Here is a 19,697-nt window from a genome sequence, read left to right as displayed (position 1 = left end):
ATTAGAATATATGTTAAGCATTAATTAGTCATGTACTCATTGGCAATTGAAAATTGTTAATTAGTGAAAGACACTAGTAAAAGCTAGGCCATCAATCGTAATGATTCCTTCCTATGCGGAAATAGTTAAATTTGTTTATCATATCTAACAATTATTTATGCACGCAATAGTGCATGAGATCATTCGTTTTTTTTTTTTTTGTTTGTTTGTTTTTGTTTTTTTTTTGCAATTCGTAAAGTCCATTTGGATTTTCAAACTCATTCACCAAGAGCCGTTTTACTGAATACAAATACACCATGCAGTGTTGTTTAAACTGAACGTGTTCATCCAGATGTGGGAAGATTGACTCAAATTAATTTAAAGTTTCTTTTAGCAAAAGCAAATATCAATAAAATTTGCCCGATTTCCTGCTTCTTAACATGAGTTTGTGCAGTCTTGAAAGTCGTGGTGACATTTGTCGTAGCAGTGCTTTTGGTTGATAATTTCAACGGCACCATGACACCCACTGCTACACAATCCATAGCAGTTTGTCCTGCAGGCGATAGAGATGTCTTCACATTCGCACATACACGATTTTCCTTCATTCCAAACACTACAGCCATCTACAAGACCGGTCAGTAGAACTGCAATTCCGAATGCAATAAGACATAACCTGTAAAATAATAAATACAACAGTTTAGTTTTAGTTTCAGTTTTAGTTTCCAAACCCACCCGACTTTCATTAACAACAAAAATCGCTGTATGTGACAATGCATGTCTTCCCTTTAATACCCCCTCCTTCACCATAAGTTTACATTTAGATTTCGTTCTTACAGAATTCTCTCCAAGAATCATAAAGCTATCTCTCAATTGACCTCTTTAAAAACTCATCAAATCATTTATCAATTAATAATACATTGAAACAGGTTGAAACAAGTGGTTCTAACCTGAGCCTCCTCGTTTCCTTCGACATGGCACCTTTATCGGGAAGATAAGATAAAATAAATGGAGCACCACAAAATCGAAAAATCATGTGCCCTTCACTGCTTAATACCGCTGAGGGTACAGTCACAAACTTCAGTTGAACACACACACGTGCACAAACGCTCACATACCTCTATATAGTTGTCATGTTACTTAAATACCGCTGAGGCAAAAATAAAAGCAAGTCATAGACGTCAGTTGAAAACACACACAAACACACCCTCACACACACACACACACACACACACACACACAGAGAGAGAGAGAGAGAGAGAGAGAGAGAAAGTTATGTTCGTCTTTCATTTAAATGTACATGTATAAGGAATAAGGATAAATTAAAAAAAAAAAACAAACAAGAGTTTTATGTTGCTACACAGTGACAGTGCACACACAGCTATGGAAGAACATTACCTAAGTGAAAATTGTAGTAACTTGTAATTAACTGTAATTTTTGTTGGTGTTTCTGCGTTTTTGTTCACATCCATATTCTATTTAATGTATTTTGTTTTTAAAAAAAAGACGAAAACCTGCTAAAGAAAGCAGTGTGCTCATTTGTAATAACGATATAGGAGTTTTGCAACTTGGTTGGGACTTCCAACTTACTTCGACATATCCATGGTTTTCGAAACATCGATGTTTGAGAGACCAAAGATCACCTTTAGATATTTCGTTTTGTTTTGGAATGGACTGTCTACTTCATTGTTTTTGTTTCAATTTAAGTTTATTGATACATTTACACGATAGCTTATGTAAAGGGTTTCAATACTTATAATTCCATAAAGAATATTCAAGAAAGTGTGTATTAACCAATAATAAACATTTATTGACTGGGTTCGAGGGCAACATGCGTTTTGTCGGACCTAAGAAACAGTTTTGTTCGAGGGGTCGACTTGCCCGAGAACAAAGTCAATAAATGTTTTGTTATACCTTTTATTTATTTACTTTATTATCATTTTTTTGACATACATGTATGTCGAACACCATGCAACGAATGCAAATGAGATTTAGCTGACCCCGCCCATTGTGTGACGTAAGGGGTCCAACATCTCATCGACAGGTCCAGTATCTCACTTCGCGATCAAACATCGATTTTTTTTATGCCCACTCAGTAAAACATTGGAAATGTAAGACTTTTATTTGTATTGATTTATATAGGAACCAATTTTTAAAGGTATAACAAAATCTATTGTTATACCTTAAAAATTGTTTCCTATTATACATCTATTGACTGGGTTCGAGGGCAACATGCGTTTTATCAGACCCAAGAATCAAACTGTTTGCCTGAGGCTGTTAGACCAAAGGCAAACAGTTTGGTTCGAGGGCTTGACAAAACGCATTTTGCACAAGAACACAGTCGATAAATGTTTTGTTATACCTTTTATTTTATGGTAATCATCATGTACCTTGTGCTGGCTTCCATGATGTAAATTTCCTTTACTTGCACTAATACACGGTCAATTCTGTCACTGTCAAACACCAAAGAATACATAAAAGATTTAGTAATCCCGCCCACAGTGTGACGTAAGCGGTCCAATGTCCCATCGACAGGTCCAGTATCTCACTCTACGGTCCAACATCGATTTTCTTATGACCTCTTAGTAAGACATTGGAAATGTTAGATTTTTTAAAGTAAAGATTTATATACGAACCAATATTCATAGGTATAATAAATAAATTTATACTTTAAAAAGTATAACATTTCCATTGTTTTACTGAACGGTCAAAATAAAGCTATGTTGGACTGTTGAGTGAGATATTGGACTGCTATGACGTTTTTTAACGTCACACCGTAGGCGGAGTCAGCTTTACTCGTCGGTGTTCAACAGTTACGGAACTGACCGACTTCAATCCGCAGTGTGGGTAAACGAAATTTACATCAGTTATAGCAAATTTGGGAGCCAGCGCAAGAATTGTCAAAATAAAAGTAAAAGGTATAACAAAACATTTATTCACAGTGTTCTCGGTCAAAATGTGTTTTGTCGACCCCTCGAACAAAACTGTTTGCCTTCAATCTGAGGCAAACTGTTTGGTTCTTGTGTCCGACAAAACGCATTTTGCAATCTACCCAGTCAAATAACTGTATAATTTAGTTCATTCATCAAATATTTTAGAGAAATCACACAGTTTATAGTTCACAAAGCCAAATTTGAATCATTTGTAATTTGACTTTATATTCATGACCACCAAAAACCAAAATCAGTGAATCCTATTTCTTAAGTGTTGTCCGATATGTTACGAAAAGGACCCCCCCTTATCTATCTCTTTGAAATTAAAAAGAAAATACTTCATTATACAAAGTTATTCTTCGTCCTTTATCGTATGTTCAAGATTTCTCCAAAAAGTTCCTATACTTCCAAAATGTTCTTCATCCGGGTATTCTAGGTACGATTTACTTTCAATAACGTGAAGGAGAGACAATGGCATTTCTCGAACGATGTGGTTTTCCAATAAAACTAACAATAGAATGTTGTCTCCCCCTCGGGAATAGATGCTCTCCATTCGTGCCATATTTAACTCGAACATACACCAATATGATTTCAAGAAATGTGACGTTATTACACATACTGTTCGTCTGCTGTTGTGGATAGCGTTTGTAATGTTTTCAGCGATATCTTTTCCAGGAATGAAATCACGGTCATGGATGCAGAACCTCAGTCCGCCGCTCTCCATTTTTTTAAACTGTTTAAAAACAAATCTTCTGTCATGTTCTGAATATGAGATGAAGGCATCGTATTCGTAGAAAACTTTTCTCTGTGATCGTTTAACCTCTGGAAAAAGAGATTGCTTTGTTAAATAGTAGATATAGAAGACTGTCCATCGATATCGATAAATGATTCGATACATTGTTACGCTTAACAAGAGGAAAATGAATGAAGATGTCCCAATTATAAGTAAGGTGTATGAAGAACAATTCTTTTGTAATTTTTGCACTATATCGGACAAATCGCGAAGTGAAAACCGAGAACCATCCGTATAAGAACATGTTATGTTTTGTAAATGCACAAATCTAGATCGATGCTGTCTATTCATCCATTCAAGAAAGAACTGACTGGCACAAGAACACACCAAAGGATTTCCTAATAGATTGATTGTAAAATTGTTATATTGGGGTAATAAATTAAGAGCTGTTTCGTCCAATTCAGTCGAGAGATTGTAGGATAGGTCAAGATGTTGAAGTAGAAACATATGACGTATGTCTACCCTCCATTTTTCTATTCTATTGTATGAGATATTCAGGAGCTGTATTCTTGAGTTATTTTTAAGAAGTTTTTCTGGTAATATGTGTATTTTATTATCGTGTAAATTCAAAACGCTTAAGTTTCTATTATTGCCGAATATCTCACCGTTTATGTCCTTTTCCAACGTGAAACCGAGATCATTTTGCGAAACGTTCAAAATTTCTATCTTTGGTGAAAATTTCAACACTTGGGCTGAAATGAATGTGCAAAAGTTGTTCGAAAAATCTACATATCTGACATCATCGCACCCAAATATTGGACCATGAATTTGAACAAAAAAATTGTTTTGAAAATGTACAAACTCCAGATTACAGTCACTGAAATGCACTTCTCCAACTCGAATGTGTAACTTCATATTGTTTGCATAGAATCTTTTTAGGTTTTTTGGCAAATAAAATGTTATGTTTGAAGACCCTTGCTGTTGACCCGTGTTCAGGAGAGCAACTTCTGGACCGATATGACACGAATATGAGTAATCATTGCAACCATCAAAATAGTTTGTATGAGAATATATTTGAAAACTAACATTCAAAATCACCAGATTATACAAAGAGTTCACCTGTAACACATACATGCCATCATCCATTTTGTTGTCTCCGACAGACAAATGCTTCAGTGTTTTGGGTAAATTTGGTAATACTCCTATCTCCATGATTTCTAACCTGTTGCTGTCTAGGTATAATTCTTCGAGTGATGTATTGTGAAGATATTTCGTATGGTTAAGCAGCAGGATAAAATAAAATAAAATAAAAGGTCCAAAAGTGCAGTGTATTTTGGCAAGTCTAAAGACTTTGATGGCACTATTCTGAAGGTCGTAAGAGATATTTGCAAGCCCTCTGAAACCAAGCCGTTGGTTATACGAAACATCTAAATATTGCAAGTATGTTTGAGCATTCAGAGCCCCAATTTCGATAGATCTAATGTCACAAAAAGATAAATCCAGATATGTTAAATTGAATTTATCCAATACATGCCACCTCAAGTGAGAAATTTTACACACACAGTTGTAGCCAGATGCATCCAGGAATTTCAAACTCTCAATTTTATCTTCTAAAAATATGTCCCCAAAGTTTCCATCTTGAACTCCATCAATTCTGAGATGTGATAATGAATCTAATCCAACAAGTAAGTTATTTGGATATTTGGAGTACAGGTTATCAGTATTGCCTTTGATAGACAGGGATTCTAAATTTGACATGTTGGAAATCACTGAGAAGAAACTAAGGTTGGTAATTGCATTGTGGTCTAAATTGAGGTATTTCAGTCGTCTATAAATCGTATATAACATTGGCGAATCACCTGAAATTCTATTGTATGATAAGTCAAGATATTCCAAAGCCGTTGGTAAATGAACTGGAAATTTCTCCAAGTAATTGTTACTCAGATTTATGTGTGTTATGTTTGAAGAACTACTAAAACAAGGAGGATGTTGAAGATTCAGTGATGAACAATCAATGGTGTCCCCAAACGTGTAAAAACAATTGGCGTTCGGTATGCAGTCTGGTTCCGCGTGAGTACAAGTTATCGTCAAGAAAAGTACTAATATGTAATCACCAAAAGCCATGATGTCTCCCTAAAAATACACGGAACATGAAAATTATGATTTGACATTATATCTGGAGGTTGCTAGTATTTCTAGAGGGACACTTTAAACTTTATAACAGATAACGGATGTGACATTGGATTAGGTTCATCGAAATTAATTTACCTTTTGTAAATTAACGTATGTCAAAATTGTGGGGGGTTTTTTACAGGGAAAAAGTGCCTTAAATTGCCAAATATTTGTGGTGACCAAAGATCTTTGACCAATATTTTAAGCTTCAGACATCCAAAGTGAACAGAGATGATTTAAAGTACATTAATATAGATACCTACTTCAATGTTTCGGAGATGTTATTAAAACACGTGTTTCTTTATGACATACCTCATAGTCATTGATGCAGTTTTTTAAGTAAGACTACTCAAAAATGGTAAAAACGAAACATTGATAACATACCACTACCTTGTCCTCCTCGTACTAGTAATTTCGATTTTGTTTTGCCAAAAATAATTTTTAACTCTTGGTTGAAAGTTTTCTGGGGTTTTTTTTGTCTTTGTACGGACGATGACTAATAGAATATACTCAGTATAAATTCCTACCGATATTTTGCATAAGAAATAAACTAGTACCTGAGGGAAATTATCATTCATAGAACTATATATACTGTATATATTTTTAAAAAGAAGTGAGGAGTGTTGACCAGCCAGTAAACTTTGGAATGTCAAAAACAGGATAAACAAAACAACTACATGTATTTTTGTAAAAATTTTACCATACACTTTTTCACAGATTTTTTTTCACGACGGAATTTTTATCAGTTTGTAAAATTAAATTATACACATATGTTTTTCAAATTAAACATTGAAACTGAGAAAGATATTCCCTTAACACAAACAGCTTTAAAATATGGATTTTAACATCAAATATAATGCAATACCTGCAATTTTCAGCAGTTCAGTGAGTTAATGGTGAAAATCCAGCTGTTTAATGTGCCAAAAATTACATCCAGATATGTACCTCAGAAAATGAATTATGATTCTTTTGAATGTTGCGGCTTCCGCGAGAAAGTGATTATACATGTATATTTATGGGTTAGGCTTGATCCTCTCAAAAAGGCCGAAGTCTCTTTTAATTACATCCTTGGAAATACATTTTGCTGATACAACCACGGTGGGAAATTTAAATGCAATTTCATATGCAAAACATCTAACTTCCCTTTCCCTCTTTCGCCAATTTATCATATGCATATTTGCACAAGATGTAATTTCTCTGTACAATTCCTTAACTACTTAACTGACAAGTAGTAACACTGCACTCAGACGGCACTAAAATGAGAAAACAAACGCTCTATTTTTTTTTCTGTGTATTTGTATAACAGAAATGATTAATAGATAGTCAAACTTTTCATTGGCGGGTTTAAGGGTCCAGCGTCACAAAGTGGAGAAGTCCGACGCAATAAAAACCTGTGGATAAATTCCTTTGATCTCATATTATGGATATGATTTTATATGTGGAAAGAAGAGTCTTTGGCGCTGTATAATTTTCAGATGGATTCGGAAATTCAAAAGTAAAAAAGGAGAGTTAAAATATAATGGCCAAACTGGTCGATTGAAATCTGTAGGAAAACCAAAAAAATATCGATGCTGTGTGCAACATGATATCTGAAAATGCCAAATTTACACTGAAGGACATTGCTAAAACACTAGACATTTCATAATCACAACATTTTATAGAATTCCGACAAAGGAAATGAAAATAATAATATTTCTATCAGATAGGTGCCTTATTTTCTTACAAATGCCTAAGAGAAAACACGCGTCAAATGTGCCAACGATTTATTTAAAAACAAATATTTTAACAAAATGGAGGATTTGATAAACTTCCCTGATAAATGACGAAACATGGGTGCACTTTCTATAGCCAGAAAAGAAGAGCAATAAAATAAATGTGGAATCAAAGAAAAAACTGTCGTCTTATTTTTATAAACGTGTTTTTCTAGTTTTCATTTTTCTTAAAGAGGTCCAGTAAAACATCTTAATACACCAAATGCAGGACAATCAATAATAACTTTTATGTTCAAATTGCACTATTAAGAAATAAACAACAATGTTAAAAAGTTCTCTGGGAAATGAACTTGGTTGGTCACGTGATCAAATCCTGTGAAGCCCGAAGGGCTTCTCAGAAGATTTGATCACGTACCAACCAAGTTCATTTCCCAGTGAACTTTTTAACATTGTTGTTTATTACTTTTATTTACATTTGAGACGAAAATTCTGAAAAGAATTGCATTTATTACACGAACGGCCCGCCGTATTGCTATGTTGTGACGCGCAATGACCTAGAAGCTGTTTGGTCGTGAGAGTTCGCCTCGCTCCAAGATTTGAATACTTACATTGATGTTCAGCAGTCCAGTTCAGGAAATATCTGTTCATAATGAAGAAAAACCATGATCACTACTGAGAATAATCTTACTTTTATTGTTTGAGTTCTACATATATGAAATCAAAAGCGGTGGCATCGTCTTCAGTATACATACCTTCAAAGGAATTTCGGGTTAAAAAGGTAAGCGTGATTTTAGGCTAATTAAGCACATTCTTCACTCCGAAGAAAGAACTAATGATCATTTGTTGAACGAAAAAAACATATATGTTTCAATAATTTTATCTTTTTCATCGCTTTAACGGCTTAGAAGTTCCGAAACCAGTGTCACCGTGACAGAAATAGGTAGACAAGATATCATCTCGCTGTGTGATTCGGTCACGCCATGACCTCTGACCCCCTAATAAGTTCATACAGAATTGAACATATTTTCTTTTCAATAGGTTCATCTAAGAAAAATATTTGCAAATGTAAATAAAGGAAATTGAACAGATTTCCTGCAAAGGAAGTCCAAATACCGGTCCCCAGGGTAAGTTTCCTGTAGGGGTGAAACGATACATCTCCTTCACGGTTCGATACGTATTGTATAATTATGTCTCGGTTCGGTTATTTTCGATACGATACATTTTGATAGAAGGAAACAAATTCAACGTTGTTTTATGCTTTCTTTTTCTAAATCTAGTCACATATTTTACGAATTTTATTTGCAAATTGACTAGAAGAAATTGATTAAAATTATTTGACTGTAAAAAATTATTTTACAAGCTATCAGTCATCAAAAATTTACGTTTTCTATACTTATTTATACTGAGTAAAGTGTTTTGCCTTATGCCAAACCCGACTGAATAACGATCCCGATCGAAAATGAACCGAACCGAAAATTAGAGATTTTGCACCGTGTATCAAACCGAGAAAAAATACCGCGGTGAATCGATACCGCGGTGAACCGTTTCACTCCTAGTTTCCTGTACCTGACAACGCTGCTGCAAATAAGCATAAAGAAATAAATGAAATTTCGAGGAAAAGAAAATTACAGAGTTTTGCCATCCCCCATATTCACTAGATCACAGCCATTGTGAGATCTTTTTATTTCAAAACTTAAGCCTGAAAACAATCAAAGGAAGATTTTACAATGTCAGATATGTCATGGGAAGTGATATTCATCAATGTCTTCGGGGCATTCCTAAAGAGGAGTATGCTGGAGCTTCCTGCTCATGGGTACAAAGAGCTGTGTAAAGGGTAACATGGAATACTTTGAGGGATTGAAAATAGTAAGAGTATGTATTACCTACTTATCGTATTCTTAGATGACCTTTTGCATTATTTATTGAACTACCCTCGTTTAACAGTTTTGTTTACACGAAGCACAATATATGACTACTCCATTGTAAATAAGTCTTAAAAACGCTTCATGGTGAAGGTATTTTGCCTGTTATCTTTCTCCAATCAGACATTAAAATAAATTTTACAACTCTTAAATCTTAACGAGCGAATTCAGGAAATTGTGGTCTCCCGCTTTCGGGGTCTCACTCTTTAAGGAGGCTGGGGGGTCAACAAATTAACCACCAGATTTAACTTAATTTTTTAGATATGATATCTTAAGCTGTCAACTATCATTTGGCAAAGAAAAATTTCAAAAATTTTAGTTTTAAAATTTGATCATTTTCTATATCTTCATATGGAGCTCTTCTTCTAAAGGAGATCAATATAGTCTAAAAATGGCCACAACCCCCCAGCCTCTTTAAGGTCAAGATCATGATGTCAAAAATCATAAGGCATTCGGAGAGGTCTTGTCTCTTGTAATCCACTTATCAAATATGAAAGCCCTATCTCATCTCGTTAAAAAATTAAGACCATGGTTAACGTTTTTGTGAAAAATGTATCATATACTTTTTCTACTTCGATGTTTTCTTTGGACTCTTTCTTGTGGAAATACTTTAAAATGCTAAGTATATTTCTGCGGCCGATTTGATGCTTTGCATCAATTAAGCTTGTTTCACATTATGATATACGATCAGGAAGTGACCTATGCATACTGTTTTAATATACATGTTCCTTGTAATGCATGAAGGTGTTTAAAATGTCATGAAAATTATTTTTTAAAAAAGTTAATGCAACACTGCATCAAGTGAAAACATCGGTGGCCATGTACTTGTAAAATGTACATATATATTGAACTTCCTGCATCGCGACGTCGATCATACTGATTCAACGTGAGATTTTGAGAACCACACTTAACGATGCCCGTAAAATGCATTTTTTTAAAATTTTACTCGCATAGTAATTATCGTAAATCAATATGCCATGCCATAAATCAATGGTTAAGTCTACTTACATTTTCGATAAACAGTCGTGAAATAGCAAAAAAGAGAGTACGTACGATGGTGGTTACGGTTGGCGGATCTACGTTACTGACAATTTTAAACGAAACTGCTAACGAACAATCGTTTAATTATTTCATATAACGTCATCACTGAATTATTCAATCAAAACTTGATAAAAGAAATAAGTTGTGATAAAAAGTAAAATGTTCATTCACTATGGAATTCCATATACGACAGCCAACTGCTTACTGCCAACTGCTCACTGCTTACTGTCAACTGCCACTGCGCATAGATGATATTGCCTATTTTACTATCTTTAATATCTTTAATACGCATGCTTAATTGAATAAACCCTATGATAGATCACAATAATAATGAAAATTGGCGGATTCGGGAATTTTTAAACAGTGATGGCAGGAAGGAATAAATAGGAGGAAAGAATATTATCTCTTAAATACAATACATCTAACCCCCATTTCCTTGCAGGCAAATAATTCAATAGATTTTTTGACCGGGGGGGGGGGGGGGGGTATTAAAGGCTTACCGTATAAAGGTCAGAAAAAAATGGGGGGCTTTTAGTAGGATCTTGGGTTAAATTTGTTGGTATATACATTTATATCAGAAATACTAGTTAAAAAAATCATAAAGGCCTTTTACTTTACTCTATGTAAAAAGCAATTTCAGGGTAGAAGGGGGGGGGGGGGCACAACCCAACATAATTCCCTTGACAATTAATAAAAAAAAGTCACAGGCGTCTTTATTAAAGGTAGAACTACTATATATAGTATATGTTGGAAATTTAGTGGTTACGCCTCCACCACCACCACGAATGTTTTTACAGATCTAACATTAGCCATTAAAATGATTTACATAAGACACATATAAAAAATTCCCACACATAGGTACTTTTCCTAGGGTAAAAAGAAACACCAACAGATATTACAAGATATTTAAACTCGGCAAAAGTTATTTGTTATTATAACTTTCAGTCATATTTCTAGTATAAATACATATACCAACAAATGTTACTCAAGACTACGAAAACCCATTGAGCTCATTTTCGTAGGTAAAAAAAAATATATTGTTCGCGTTATAACGCGAAACTTTCGCGAATAAACGCGTAACTCTCCCTGTAAAACAGAGACATTTTCATAAGTTCCCATTTTCTTTTACTTTAATGATCTAGTTTATTCGTTACAATGAAAAACGAAAGACTATTTTGAACTTGGATTATCACAAGCTAAAATTTTGTTTTTCACGCCATTGAATGTGTCTTTCCTCTTTCTAAATCTTTTTTGTCGTCACATTTTGTCTTTCTTAACGCTGTTCAAACATTTTCAAAGTCTCTGCGAGTTTTTCCAAATTGAAACTTTTGGGTAAATGATCCCCCTTTCCGGTGCGGTGTAACGACGAAAAGTGACCCCCGTAGAATATTAACCAGGGGGTCAAATTTATACGTAGAAAAATGATCCTGGGTCAATATTCCAAGACAAGTAGGGTCATTTTTCGATTGTAGAAAACCCTCCCAGGCCGGTAATTCTACGACTCCTCTCACGTTGAAAAATGACCCCCATAGAATTCTGACCCCCCCCCCTACTTTTTCACAATATTATATAATAAAACCTGTTAAAAACCTTTAGAAATGAGATATGATACGCGTTAATTTTTCCCCAAGAAAATTTCAACATACATGTGGACGGGTGAGAAAAGAAAAAATATTTTTTTTTCTGGAGGTAAAAAAAAACATTGAGTCGGGCCATTTTAGCCAGTCGGTCGGGAGAAGGTTAACAAACATTTTTTTAAAGATGGCCTTGGCTTGTCTCCAAATCATGCACTGCAGATATAGAATTTCTAACATGTTTTCTACCTCCTTCCCCAGTCTTTTTCATAATTTAAGGAGGAATGCCACACCAGAATTTTATTTAATAGATCTTTAAGACATCCCTTTTAAACTATGGTTGCAGCACTGAAAGGCAGATATTAACTCTTAATTATTTAATACGATTTTTGGGGTATTTATTCTGAGAAAACGAAAAAAAAGTTTTATTTGCAAAGAAGCTTATAAAAAAAAAATCGGAAAACTCTTTCACCCATGTACACAACCTTTCTTAGACCCCAATTAGAATATGCCACCCTCTTATTTCAGTTACTGGATTCGACGCTTAGATATATTACATACAAGGCTTCGACACAACTGTGTGCTTAATAGCGATCTTTTTCGATGTAATGTAATTTTGAGTTCCCTGTGTTCTTGTGAAAGAGTGGAGGATACTAAATCATTATTTCTTTTCATGCAAAAAATATACAGAGGCCAGAAAAGAATTAAAACGATGTTGAAAATGAATACCTATTTTTCCATTTTATAAACATTTATTAAAAGTCAGGTTGTTTTGGTTGATACAATTATTACTTTTTACGAATTCTATACAGCTTATCTATTATATAAGAAATATATTTAATTGAATATTGTTCCTCTGATTATTATGCTTTTCTGTATTTATTTATTTTAAGCTGAAACCCATAAATGTAAATATGTTTGGTATAATTTATATGTAGGGAAAGGACGTATTAATTTTTTAGAACTTTTGCCAAATCCCATTTGTAAAGTTAATAGATAATACGTTCAATTCAAAGATGCTTTATGGTTTAAAATTTGCTATTAATAAATGCATAATATGAATGTCTAATAAAATGTGTAAAGAGAGGTTGGACAGACATTTTAATTTTTTTAATTAAATATTATTTATGAATATAAAACACAAAATTTGTAAATATTTTTTATACCTATGGATAAAATCTTCATAAAACTAGTCATAACTAGGGAGAATATGTTAGTCAATCATATTTTAAAAAGAAATTGACATGAAATTGCTAAATTAAGGGAAAATAATTATTTTAATATAGCTGTATTTGGATCAATCCCAATCAAAATGAAACTGATCCCGATCAAAATTAACACAAAATAAATAAAATAATAATTATCGTCCTCTTTATGTATTTACCTCTAAGAAATCTATTTGATTGTCAAGTTCATTTACTTTTTAATCCGTATTACACCTAAACAAACTAGTATTCTTGTGAAAATGTTATCTATTTCAAATTATTACAAAATTCTGGTTGGGATCAGTTTAAATTTCGATCGGGATTGGCCAAAATTAAAAAAATTATATTTTTTCTAAAATTTGGCATTTTCATTTTAATTTCTTTTTAAACTATGATTGTCTAGCATATTCATTGTATCTGTGACTTGTTTTTTGAATATATTATCCATAGGTTTCGAAAATATTCGCAAATACTGTGTTTTATTTTCCTAAATAATTTTTAGTAAAAAAAATTAAAATGTCCAGCTTGCTTTTGTTTACATATTTTATTAGATATTCATTTTCTGCATCTATTAATTACGAAAGCCTATTAGGATCAAACTACGGTAAAAAAGAATTTAAAAGGCGTTATAACGCCTTTTCAAAAGGCGTTATAACGCGAAGAAAGGCGTAATAACGCCTTTTAAAAAGGCGTTATAACGCGGAAAAAGGCGTAATAACGCAAATAAAGGCGTTATTACGCCTTTCCAAAAGGCGTTATAACGCGAAAAAAGGCGTTATTACGCCTTTTCAAAAAGGGCGTTATAACGCCTTTCCAAAAGGCGTTATTACGCCTTTCCAAAAGGCGTTATTACGCCTTTTCAAAAAGGGCGTTATAACGCCTTTCCAAAAGGCGTTATTACGCCTTTCCAAAAGGCGTTATTACGCCTTTCTAAAAGGCGTTATTACGCTTTTCCAAAAGGCGTTATTACGCCTTTCCAAAAGGCGTTATTACGCCTTTCTAAAAGGCGTTATTACGCCTTTCCAAAAGGCGTTATTACGCCTTTTAAAATGGCGTTATTACGCCTTTTAAAAAGGCGCTATTACGCCTCTTTTTTTCAATACATGACTTACTTAGCCCACCCTGGGGACTGATTATAATTAGATTTCTAGGAAAAAAAGATTTTTAAATGTGTAAAATATTTTCAGTGTTAAACCAACTTAGTTCTTCTCTGATGCCATTTTTTTTTTTTTTTTGGTTTGCTTTTCAATTTTATGGGACACCCCCCCCCCCACTTTAAAAGCACGGGCCTCTCAAAGACATAATAATGGCCCTTCAAAAGGCATAAAAACGCCTTTTTGAAAGGCGTATTAATGCCTTTTAAAAAGGCGTAATAACGCCTTTTGAAAAGGCGTAATAACGCCTTTTTGAAAGGCTTAATAACGCCTTTTGGAAAGGCGTAATAACGCCTTTAAGAAAGGCGTAATAACGCCTTTTAGAAAGGCGTAATAACGCCTTTTGGAAAGGCGTAATAACGCCTTTTTGAAAGGCGTAATAACGCCTTTTGGAAAGGCGTAATAACGCCTTTTTTCGCGTTATAACGCCTTTTGGAAAGGCGTAATTACGCCTTTATTTGCGTTATAACGCCTTTTTCCGCGTTATAACGCCTTTTCAAAAGGTGTTATTACGCCTTTTTTCGCGTTATAACGCCTTTTGAAAAGGCGTTATAACGCCTTTTAAAATTTTTTTTACCGTAGTTTGATCCTAATAGGCTTTCGTAATAAATAGCAATTTTTTTTAACTATAAAACATCTTATTTTGAAATAAAATCTTTTTTTTTTCATTTTCTATGAAAAATTGGGAAAAAAAATCTTATAAGATAATTGAGAACTAATATCGGCTTTTTTATGCTGAAACCATAGTTTAAAGGGGACGTCTTAAAGATAAATGAAAAAAATAAATTAGCGTGGCATTCCCTCTTAAATTCTTCCTTCAGACTTAGAATTAAATGCTTACTTCAAGTGTTTTACAATTTATAAACTTTATGTACAGTACATGTAGATTGAGGAGGGTTCCTATGTGCGACAGAGGCAACTTTGGTACTATTTTTTAAGCCCACAATTTGCTTGAGTTTCTTTTTTTTTTTTCTTTTTTTTTTTTTTTTGATTGAATGGCTCTATTACTTGAGTGAATGATTTTAATTTTCCCAGAGGCTTTGCTAGGACCTGTAATAAGGTGAACATTTACTCAAATTAATTGATAGCCCAACGGTTAATCAATTAACACTGTCCATTCAAAACCGTTTAGTACATGTAGAAATCTATGGTTAGCAGAGTAGAACCATGCAACAAGTAAAGATTATACATAGTTTTATTGAGAGTACGTATTTGAACAAATACCAAACGAACGTTTATATGCAATAAGAAAATATGAAATGCCGGGTAATCCGTTGAACAGCGAGTGAGTCGTGATGCAAGTGCGTTTTGGTTAACATTGAAAGCAACGACACGATGTCTGAACAAGATAAAAATTATGAAAATATAGTAAACTGAAAGCTTACAAGGGAAAAGGATAGTGAATGTCAAACCCTTATTACATACTAGATCAAATAAAGGATATTTATAGACCTCCTCTCTGCATGTGGATAATTTAGTGCATTAGCGGCACATCTATTTTTCATAACGGTACAACAAATAATTTCCAAATTAGATTTCAAGCTGACATATGTTCCTTGCATGTTGGTACATGTAAGCATATAAATATTGTTTTCCAAGTATATAAAATTAAATGCGCAAATCAAACATATAACGCAATGGACAAATTGTGAACAGGGAAGCAGTATTGTATGTTGTTTGAAGTTATCGCCCTTATAATTTAAAACTGCATTCATTTTTTTGCAAAAATAAACAAATTTGCCAAATCCAATTTAAAGTAAAAAGATCAAGAATAAACATTTTATAATTTCTTTTCTACTAACAGTAAGAATTTTGTCTTTATTCTGGAATAAGTATTTTTTCCATTAATTTTATTGTAAATAACTTTGAAACATCTATGTATTATGCATATATGATTTTTTTTTCCCACAAGTCCTAAAAATAAATGAGTCAGACGGTCCAAAAAAAAAAATAAAGAGAGAGGGAGATAGTGGGGAGAGAGAGGGGGGCGAGAGAGTGGGGGGAGAGAGAGGGCGGGAGAGAGTGAGAAGGATTGAGAGAGAGAGAGAGGGGTAGGGAGGAGGGGGAGGGGAGAGAGGGGGAGGAGAGGGAGAGAGGGGGCGAGAGAAAGGGGGGGAGGAGAGGGTGGACATGGGGGGGGAGGTTAGGTTTGAGGGAGAGTGGTGAGAGAGAGGGGGTGGAGAGAGGGGGAGGGATAGGGTTCGGGAAGAGAGAGAAAGACGAGAGAGAGATTAGGTGGGGAGGGAGAAGAGAAAGTGGGGAGGGGGAGAATGGGAAAGAGAGGTGTGGGGAAGGAGTGGGGAGAGGGAGGGTGAAGGATAGAAGATGGTATTACCGTGTATAGACTTGTTTTAAAAACCTTGTTTTATTGTAAAAAGCCTCGTTTTGTGAATGCTTTGTTGACACTAGCAAACAACAAAAGACACAGGTAAAGGTTTTGAGCTAATCATGTTTTGTGATATCGAAGGTCAGAGGCATAATGATTCAGTCCTGTGTGATATTTTTAAGATTTATATATTTCACATATTTAATCTTCCCTATATTTTTATGAGAAGAAGTTTAAGACTTCATTAATAGAAATTAAAAGATAATTGTGAGATCAAATTTTTCTTAACAATCGCTATTTTTAAAACTAATTGGGAAGAGTTTTAAAACTTAATCTTTCTAATAACTTATGAAGAAGAAAGAAGACTTTATTTTGAATTTTTGCACATTTAGATAATTAAAACGGTGGAAACTGAAAATGTTTAATAAGTTATTATTATTAAGGTATCCCATCCCTAATAGAAAAAGATTGAATGAAATTGAATACATATCACATGTGTAGGTGTTGAATACTCAGTATATTTATACATAATTCCCATTTATTACTATAAGCATGGAAGGGTGGGATCTGTCCTATTTTATGATCATATATTATGTTTAAGCTTGTTCTCTCTTACAAAACAAAATATATATGTCTGATCTCTTAAACAGGTTTGGCTGAAATACTGTCATGTAGGGAGTTGTATGGAGTTATTCCCTGTATAATTATAAAAGATGGACCCAAAAAAATTATAGGGGTTTTCAAAGTTAGAAGTAATACGTAAGGTCATAGGGAAGTTCAAGATAAAAAATAATTGCTCACCAATCTATTTCAGTGTATTAATTTTGCATTAATAAAGTTGGTAATAATTTAAAACAAAGGGGAAAAAGGCTACGGAAAAGGCTAGAAAAGCTCAAATTAAAATTGGAAAAGCCAAGATTTAAGTTGGAATTACCAACTTTAAAAATATATATATATTACGTGGCACTAATACGCTTCCGTACGGTTTTATTTTGCCCACAATATCTCTCGACTATCGGGGTATATTCTCCAACAATCCCTCCGACGTGGGTATTATTTCTTAAATCGATGCCCTTCTCAAATATACTTAGAACAAAGACCGCGTGTTTTCGCCTATTTAAATTTCACATAAAAACAAGAAATTTTCTTTCCTTTAAAATTCCGAATCATTACTTGTACATAAATATCTACACAAATAACAACTTGGCCACATTAGATTTTTTCCTCTAAATGCAGGATTTTAAAACATACAGATAGAACTCCTCTCTTAATTTGGGTGAGTAAAAAATACTTCAAAGAAAAACTCAAAACCTCAGTGATAAGTTATTCAGCACTGGTTGATGTTGTGAATGTTATGCTACATTTGCTTAAACATATTGAAATAACCTGCTGTTGGAAGCTGAGAATACTCCTGGATCTAGTATCACCCCCACCCCCCTTTCCCACAAAGAAAACAAAGAATGGGTAGCTGGAGAAAAATAAACAGTTGTCCATGTAGTCATTTTGGAGCCGAAACAAAAGATTTAATTTTTGAAATTTTTGAAAGGATTCAGAACAGCTATCCTGTCAGCATATCTTCCATACATACTCAAAGAAAAAAAAATCTCCTTCATTCCATAGGAGCTTAAAGGGGGAGGAAATAAGCACCTCCCTCTATTTTACCTGGTCTGTGAACCCCTGTCAATCAGATGACATTAAGCCTGAGATTGGATACTGAAAATTGATTGACATTTTGTTACCTGCCGTTGTGTATATCTTGTATACCTTGTCTGGGGATCGTAACGATCAATGAATTAACATTCAGTCTTTGATGCCTAACGCATATAATTTATAACATCGTGATAAAGAAGCAGCCAGAGCTGATATTATTTTTTTTTTATTATTTTATGATAAAGTAATTAGCCATTTTTATTTTATATTTAATCAGTCTGTCAAATAATTAAATAAATGAAAAAGAATATCAGTCATATATATAGTCATATTGTCCAAGTTAAAAATTTTAAGAGGTGTAATATTTCTTCGAGACATGGTGATGAAAGTTACGGTAAAATAACCAGTCTTAAAGAGAAATAAACAGTTTCATAAAAGCTGTCATTGCATATACAAGTTTAGAATTATGGATCCCGAGGAAAAAAGTATGATAAAGTGATTGTATTCTTGTTCCGTCTACCTCTCGGAGAAACAATACGATGCCATGACCATTTTTACGAAACATCCATGCGTCATTGGTTAATCACTTATAGGAATTATACAAAAAAATATTTATTTAATTTATTATATATTTTCTACAAAATTTAGCCTTCAAACAGGATTTCAAAGTTTAAGAGACTTAATTATTCAGGACCGCGCTTTTTTCTACTTTCGTTTTGCGAATGACTATTTCCCTCGGTGTCGCCAGCTTACAACCAAAAGATTTGAAATTTATTAACGCACAAAATTAAACTAAAATTGTCTCCTTTATTCAAACATATATTTTTAAGAAAAAGAATTGAACTAAAGGAATCAGTCTACATAAAAAATTTAGCATGTTTTATTTCATAAATTTGACGATCAACATTTCGATTGACCAACGCGCGAAGTTAAACTATATGTATTAGTAAAATATTAACAGGTAATATACAGGTAACATCCTGTGTATATAGGTAGGTATATACAAGCCAGCTTGGTTTCCTCGGGGCTTCACAGCCGTATCAATTAAGCTCCACCCCACACCAAATTTACCTGAGGAAAACCGACCGGTTGAAAACCTCGGCCTTTAAGTGTCTTCCCGATTGATAAATGTAAAATAAATTAAAATTTGTATCTACTTTAAATTAAATACACTTAAAAAGTTGCTACGATAAAGATTCTGCCACTTTCAGACAAGAAATACCATGTTTAAAAAAACGTACACCTATCTATCTATCTATCTATCTATCTATCTATCTATCTATCTATCTATCTATCTAT

General features: G+C 33.6%; 1 protein-coding gene and 1 long non-coding RNA gene across 3 annotated transcripts; both read right to left on the bottom strand.

Moving 5' to 3' along the window:
• Positions 1–257: 257 nt before the first annotated feature.
• Positions 258–1,090, bottom strand: LOC133171653 (uncharacterized). The gene is made up of 2 exons (XR_009718835.1): positions 927–1,090; positions 258–652 (listed from the first exon to the last, which is right to left on the bottom strand). It is a non-coding gene; the product is annotated as an uncharacterized LOC133171653 (long non-coding RNA).
• A 2,101-nt stretch (positions 1,091–3,191) lies between these two features.
• On the bottom strand, positions 3,192–6,757 carry LOC133205882 (toll-like receptor 4). 2 transcript variants are annotated; one of them, XM_061341768.1, is made up of 3 exons: positions 6,680–6,757; positions 4,308–5,775; positions 3,192–3,731 (listed from the first exon to the last, which is right to left on the bottom strand). In XM_061341768.1, exons 2-3 carry the CDS (start codon positions 5,764–5,766, stop codon positions 3,262–3,264), a joined length of 1,929 nt encoding a protein of 642 aa, XP_061197752.1. In that variant the 5' UTR covers positions 5,767–5,775; positions 6,680–6,757; the 3' UTR covers positions 3,192–3,261. The 2 variants fall into 2 exon arrangements, with proteins under 2 accessions (XP_061197752.1, XP_061197751.1); XM_061341767.1 differs by having other exon boundaries at positions 3,192–5,775.
• Between the last annotated feature and the right edge of the window lie 12,940 nt (positions 6,758–19,697).

This window comes from Saccostrea echinata, unplaced genomic scaffold (assembly GCF_033153115.1).
Source record: "Saccostrea echinata isolate AGI-Se365-2 ecotype Australia unplaced genomic scaffold, CSIRO_AGI_Sech_v1 ptg000054l, whole genome shotgun sequence".
Lineage (NCBI taxonomy): Eukaryota > Metazoa > Mollusca > Bivalvia > Ostreida > Ostreidae > Saccostrea > Saccostrea echinata.
The sequence above is the reverse complement of the archived record's forward strand: the minus strand, read 5'-3'. Positions and strand labels throughout refer to the sequence as shown.